The 6266-nt window shown below is 40.5% G+C and overlaps 2 protein-coding genes across 6 annotated transcripts in view; one reads left to right on the forward strand and one right to left on the reverse strand.

Annotated features, from left to right (window-relative positions):
- The window catches only part of LOC147008763 (akirin-2-like), a 24608-nt gene extending 24365 nt beyond the window's left edge, over positions 1-243 (forward strand). For both annotated transcript variants that reach the window (XM_085864209.1, XM_085864208.1), the window contains one exon: positions 40-243. In XM_085864209.1, coding sequence (XP_085720335.1) covers positions 40-50 — 11 coding nt within the window. In that variant the 3' untranslated portion in view covers positions 51-243. The remainder of the gene's footprint in view (positions 1-39) is intronic.
- Positions 235-6266, reverse strand: part of PCNP (PEST proteolytic signal containing nuclear protein) — a 24796-nt gene continuing 18764 nt past the window's right edge. For all 4 annotated transcript variants that reach the window (XM_085864207.1, XM_085864205.1, XM_085864206.1 and 1 more), the window contains exons 3-5: positions 1212-1286; positions 995-1050; positions 235-665 (exon numbers count right to left, since the gene is read on the reverse strand). In XM_085864207.1, coding sequence (XP_085720333.1) covers positions 539-665; positions 995-1050; positions 1212-1286 — 258 coding nt within the window. In that variant the 3' untranslated portion in view covers positions 235-538. The remainder of the gene's footprint in view (positions 666-994; positions 1051-1211; positions 1287-6266) is intronic.

The raw sequence follows: 6266 nt of genomic DNA on the forward strand, positions 1-6266 counted from the left end.
CCAAATGATGCCCAAATGTGGTTCTTCCTCTTCACCCAGATGTTTCCTGAAGGAGTTACAGCCAACCTGACCCAAACACCTCCTCAAAGCCTCGTCTGCAATGGACGACCATCCTTTCCTTTTTGTTATTTTTTTTTTCTTGACTCCACAATCTTAAACCAGTATGACATTTACCTCCTCTGCTCCCCTCCCTCCCCCCCATAAGAAAAACGTTTTAGCAAAATAAAATCAGTCTGATGGCCACATGGATTGTTTATTTCTCAGTGTGTGGCTCGCAGCGTTTCGGGCGAACAAAACACCCTGAATTTAACCACACCGAGACGACCACTACCACATTCACACTGCAACGCCCGTGCAAACGTCATTCAAACCCACAGTTACCCGTACTGGGCAAAGCATTTCCTAAAAGTGTCTAGATATTAAAAAAATTTTTCTTAAACCAGGAATGGTTTATTTGTAATGACCCTTTCCCCCCAATTACCCTTAGTCCTCCTCACGGACACAGGTTCTCGATCTGTACCCAATGGAAAAGGAAATACTAATTTCCTTCTGGTTTTATCTCTTCTCCTTTGCCCTTCATCTTCCTTTCCCACTGCCGCTGGTTGTCTGAGAAGCCATGCTTGCTTTTGTTGAAAGAATTGGGGCCGGCTGAGGTCGGTGTATCCCTGGGGGGTTGTGGAAAGTGAAAGGTTAAATAACTGGTAATATATCAACAGCAACTATTACATGGAATGTTAGTCGATAACATTTTAACAAAGCCTGTGAACAGTGTGCTTTACCACTTTGAAGCTAAGTGCTGCTGACTGAGCATTAACCTGTCCCTGCATCACAGCAAAGGTGAGGCCTTTTGGCATAGCATTACAAAAAATATACATTTCATGCTCTGAAGGGCAATGACAGCAAAAACTAGACCTTGCTTTCCTGTCATGATGAAAATGCTCCAATTGGTTAAACAGCAATTTAATTGAAGGTCGTGCAACTCAGTATAATTTACCTTCCAATGTTTTTCATTCTCATTTTTGCTTCTGGAGGCATCTCCTCGGGTTCACTCTGTCAAAATGTTCACAACAGAGGTATCGTTGCAAGGAGGGAGTGGGAGTTAGTAAAAGCTCCGTTAAATTTTGTGTGACGGGATGGGTGTGTGTGGGGGGATGGGGGTGGGGGGATGGGGGTGGGGCGATGGTGTGTTTTGGGGGAGGAGGGGGACTTACGTCACTTTCATTGAAAGCTGCAGCTACATCTGCTTTCTTTGGCCGAAGTGAGATCCCATCTTTTTGTTTTTGTTTCTGTTCCAGGGAATAAAGATGAATGGAGAACATATCACATAGAATGAGATACAATCATCCAACACTGTTATTCTTCAGTATTGTGGCCCATGACTTCAAATTACTTCCTTTTTCTTTCAAAACGAAAATTATCCCGTCAGCTGAAGGTTGCTTCAGCTCATTCATTATTTGTGGCAAAATGTCAGCCAGCAGCTGTTAAGTAATTGTCAAAATCATCATTAGAGGTCTGATGTGATGGAGGAGCACACGTTTCATCAACATACCTTTGCCTTTGTCATTGATGGCCCATCACAAGTCATATTTTCTCTCCTATGGTAGATTGAGGCTTATTGTTGAAAGGATTCTTCGCGTTCCATTAAATTGAATCGATGTTCTTGTATGTTGAGGGTTTAGGTGTGAAACTTCCTGGGTGTCGGTAATCCCCATGCTTCCATGGCAGATTCAAATTTGGTTCCATGATCGTAGTGTGAAGTCACGTTTCATCATCGTTGACTATCTGAGTGATAGTCAGCTGGATCTGCTTTAAAATAGTCTGAGAAGCTTGTTCTATGAAGGCAGCCTTGGCTGTGCATCAAAAAAAATGGTTGCAGTTGGAAAGATGCATTTCCAAAACTGAAGTTATCGCCATTAAGCATAACTGACCTGTAGGCGAGTCTCAGGTGTCGGATTTCCTCAATTTGAATGCTTTTTCATTCAGCACTGTCTTGTCATTGAATGGTGTTGGTGTCCTCTCATGTGGAAGGAAACATCATGTGACTGCAATTTGTAGATTTGGGGCATAGCCATGGTATGCCTGGTGTTGGTTTAATGGGTAGGATGATGGACTTGGCATCCTCGGATCCTGAGTTCAAATCCTGCTCTGCTGTTGAATTAACACCAGGTGGGGTTGACTCTGCCTGTCATCCTTCCAAGGTCAGCAAAATGAGTTCCAGCTTGCTGGTATACTGTGTCGGAGTGGTGACCCATCCAGGATTGTACCCAATAGCCAAGGAGACTGCTTAGGCAGCACCAATGCACTGCACAGAGTATGGTCCCGATGGATGGATGGATATCCATGGTCTCAGCAATGCTGCATGGAGAAATTCCAAGTTCTATGAATAGTGTGGTGATTCTCCATGATTAATGCCTTGACTCAGGGAACAGTTTCTGCACTGGTTGCATCCATCAGCATTCATGACCTGGGGTAATCTTCAAGAAATGTGCATCCACCTGTAAGACTAGGTGCCTATTTGACTCATGTTGAATACGAAAGCACACCTTCACCACACACATGTACATATATTGTCCTGGTGACTTTGCTCAATTTCACGAAGATCCATTGTTGTATAATGATGTAGCAAACTTGATTATGTTCCGAGACAAAAAAATGTCAGATCAATGAAATTAACATCATATTAAGTGAACCTGTGAGTTTGTAATGAGGAAGAAGGCAGCTTGAAGAACTTTGGCAATTTTTAGAAACCAAACAAATGTATTTTTATCTCACTGGTCAAATTAATAATGTTTTTAACAATAAATAAATTCCCAAATATCAAGGCTCAATGAAACAACAGAAGTAGGAGACTGGCTGGTACAGAAGGCAACTAGAGGGGGAGCACTCGGTAGAGTGCAAAACCTCCGCTGCCAATACTGCTGGGTCACTTAAGTGAACCTGATATCCTATTCATTGTCGGTCAAAACGGATCAGACTCGACTGAACCACTATTGAATAAACTAAACTAGATCGACGCGCATGTAGAAATGCCAAAAAAATTATAAAAAAAAAAAAAAAAAAAAAAAAAAAATCGAAATTTTTTGGAAAAAAAAGTTGCAAAATATTTTTTTTGGGGGGGGGGGGTTGGAAATCACTTAAAACATGTAGAAATGCAAAAATAAAAAAATTTCATATTTTTTCAAATAAAATCGATTTTTTTTTTTGAAAAAAAGTTGCAAAATTTTCTAAGTTGTTATTTTCTCTAACTTTTTTTTTGGATTGGAAATCACTTAACATGTCGAAATGCAAAAAACAAATTCAAATATTTTTTTCAAAATGGCCATAACGGCCATATTAGACTTTGGACAAAGTCCAAAATCCAATGGCATGATCCTTGGACCATACCTAATCCCCCCACCAAGTTTCGTCAAAATCCGTCTGGGAGTTTTTTCCGTAATACTGTTCACAAACAGACGGGTGAAAACAGTAACCTCCGTCTATCTTCGATGACAGAGGTTAACTAGAGTGGGAGCACTCGGTAGAGTGCAAAACCTCCGCCGCCAATACTGCGAGGTCACTCAAGTGAACCTGATATCCTATTCATTCAATTTGACATCAACAGTGCTCAGAGTTATAGTTTGCAACTTTCCCTTTTACTTTTAACTTACACATACTCAATTCATTCGTCATAACTAGATTCCTTGAGACAGGAATTGATTTTGCGTGGGTATATCTACCTGAAGTTCCAAAATCAGCCGCAATTATAATTTTGGCATGTTTTTTGTTGTAAATCACTTTTAACATGTAGAAATGCAAAAAAAAAAATCGAAATTTTCGTTGAAACAAAAAGTTGCAAAAATTTTTTTGGGGGGAGGGGGGGGTTGGAAGTCACTTAAAACATGTAGAAATGCAAAAACAAAAATTCAAATATTTTTTCAAAATGGCCACCATAGCAGCCATATTGGACTTTGGACCAAGTCCATAATCTAATGGCATGATCCTTGGACCATACCTAATCCCCCACCAAGTTTCGTCGAAATCCGTCAAGGAGTTTTTCCGTCATACTGTTCACAAACAAACAAACAGACAGGGGTGAAAATAGTAACCTCCGTCCATCTTCGATGGCAGAGGTTAACTAGAGGGGGAGCACTCGGTAGAATGCAAAACCTCCGCCGCCAATACTGCAAGGTCACTCAAGTGAACCTGATATCCTATTCATTCAATTTGACATCAACAGTGCTCACAGAGTTATAGTTTGCAACTTTCCCTTTTACATACTCGATTCATTCGTCATAACTACATTTCTTGAGACAGAAATTGATCTTACTTGGTATATCCACCTGAAGTTCCAAAATCAGCCGCAATTATAATTATGGTATGTTTTTTTGTTGGAAATCACTTATAACATGTACAAATGCAAAAAAAAAAAAAAAAAAAAAAAATCGAAATTTTGTTGAAAAAAAAGTTGCATAAATTTTTTTTCTCCAACAATTTTTTTTTGGGGGGGGGAGTGGAAATCACTTAAAACATGTAGAAATGCAAAAAAAAAAAATTTCAAATACTTTTCAAAATGGCCGCCATAGCGGCCATATTGGATTTTAGACCAAGTCCAAAATCTAATGCATGATCCTTGGACCATACCTAATCCCCCCACCAAGTTTCGTTGAAATCCGTCAAGGAGTTTTTTCGTAATACTGTTCACAAACAAACAAACAAGCAGTCATAGAGTGGTACTTACGAAATCATCAACTTGACCTCTGACCTTGTCTAATAAAAGCTGTCTCGAGAGAAGGTAGCGACGCAAACCAGAAGTTTCTACGATAATTCTGTACCAAACCATCAAAAATCGAATGTTTTGGATGTTTGACCTCACTGTGACCTTGGCCTTTGACCGATTTTGACCAAAATCTAATGAGCGTTTTCCACCATCCTCCTGAATCACGTGGTGTAATTTGACATTGGTAGCTTCTTCCGTTCTCGAGTTATTTTTTGGATGTTTGACCTCACTGTGACCTTGACCTTTGACCAAAATCTAATCAGCACTAGCCATCACCCTCCTGAATCACGTGGTGTAATTTGACATTGGTAGCTCCTTCCGTTCTCGAGTTATCGTGCCTACAAACAAACAAACAAACAAACGGAAGTCATCAATATACTTACGAAATCAAAGATTTCATAAGTAACAAACAAACAGAAAGGGGTGAAAACAGTAACCTCCGATCTTCGATGGCGGAGGTTAACAGCGGACAATGGAGGGACATCCAAATGTGACCTGTCAGAAAAGGCAGAGTGTGCTTTGCGGCATCGGAAAGACCCAGGAAAGGGGGGCAGGGATAAGGGGGCATGGATAGGGGAGGGCAAGATTTAACCAGAGTTGGTGTCAAAGCCACCCAATGCTCGCCTGTTTATACATTTATCGTTTTTAAAAGACGAGTCTAATAATATTTTTTATAAAGCAATATATGTATTTGTATATTGTAATCAGTAACAAGAGCGCAAGTGAGCACAATATATGCCCTAACAAGAAGGTATATACAGAATTGTGCTACAACATGGAAAACAGCATCCTGGTTGCCATGGCAACCACTTTAGATGACGAACGTATGTCATGACACACCGTCTCCACAGTCTGTACCTATGCACCAAATATGAAACGTGGAAGTTGAAAACTTTGGGAGTTAGAGTGCGGACAGGAACTGATGGAAAACAGCATCCTGGTTGCCATGGCAACCACTTTAGATGACGAACCTATGTCATGACACCGTCTCCACAGTCTGTACCAAATATGAAACGTGAAAGTTGAAAACTTTGGGAGTTAGAGTGCAGACAGGAACGGATGGAAAACAGCATCCTGGTTGCCATGGCAACCACTTTAGATGACGAACGTATGTCATGACACAGTCTCGACAGTCTGTACCTATGTACCAGATATGAAACGTGAAAGTTGAAAACTTTGGGAGTTAGAGTGCGGACAGGAACGGACGGACAGAGAGACAGACAGACGGACAGACAACCGGTATCACATAATACGCCCCGATATATATATATATATATATATATATATATATATATATATATATATATATATATATATATATATATATATATATATATATATATATATATATATATATATATATATATATATATATAGTTGCGAATTCGCGCCCGCCGGCGTGCGAGCGGCCACGTAACTCGAATCGCGGCACGTCACCCACCGGACGGACAATTCTGTCGTGACCCTCTCGGACTAACGCCGGGAACTAGTCACGGGTGGGCCTTTCGGC

This window comes from Eptatretus burgeri, chromosome 18 (assembly GCF_056783735.1).
Source record: "Eptatretus burgeri isolate ZD-2024b chromosome 18, Ebu_testis_v1, whole genome shotgun sequence".
Classification (NCBI taxonomy): Eukaryota; Metazoa; Chordata; class Myxini; order Myxiniformes; family Myxinidae; genus Eptatretus; species Eptatretus burgeri.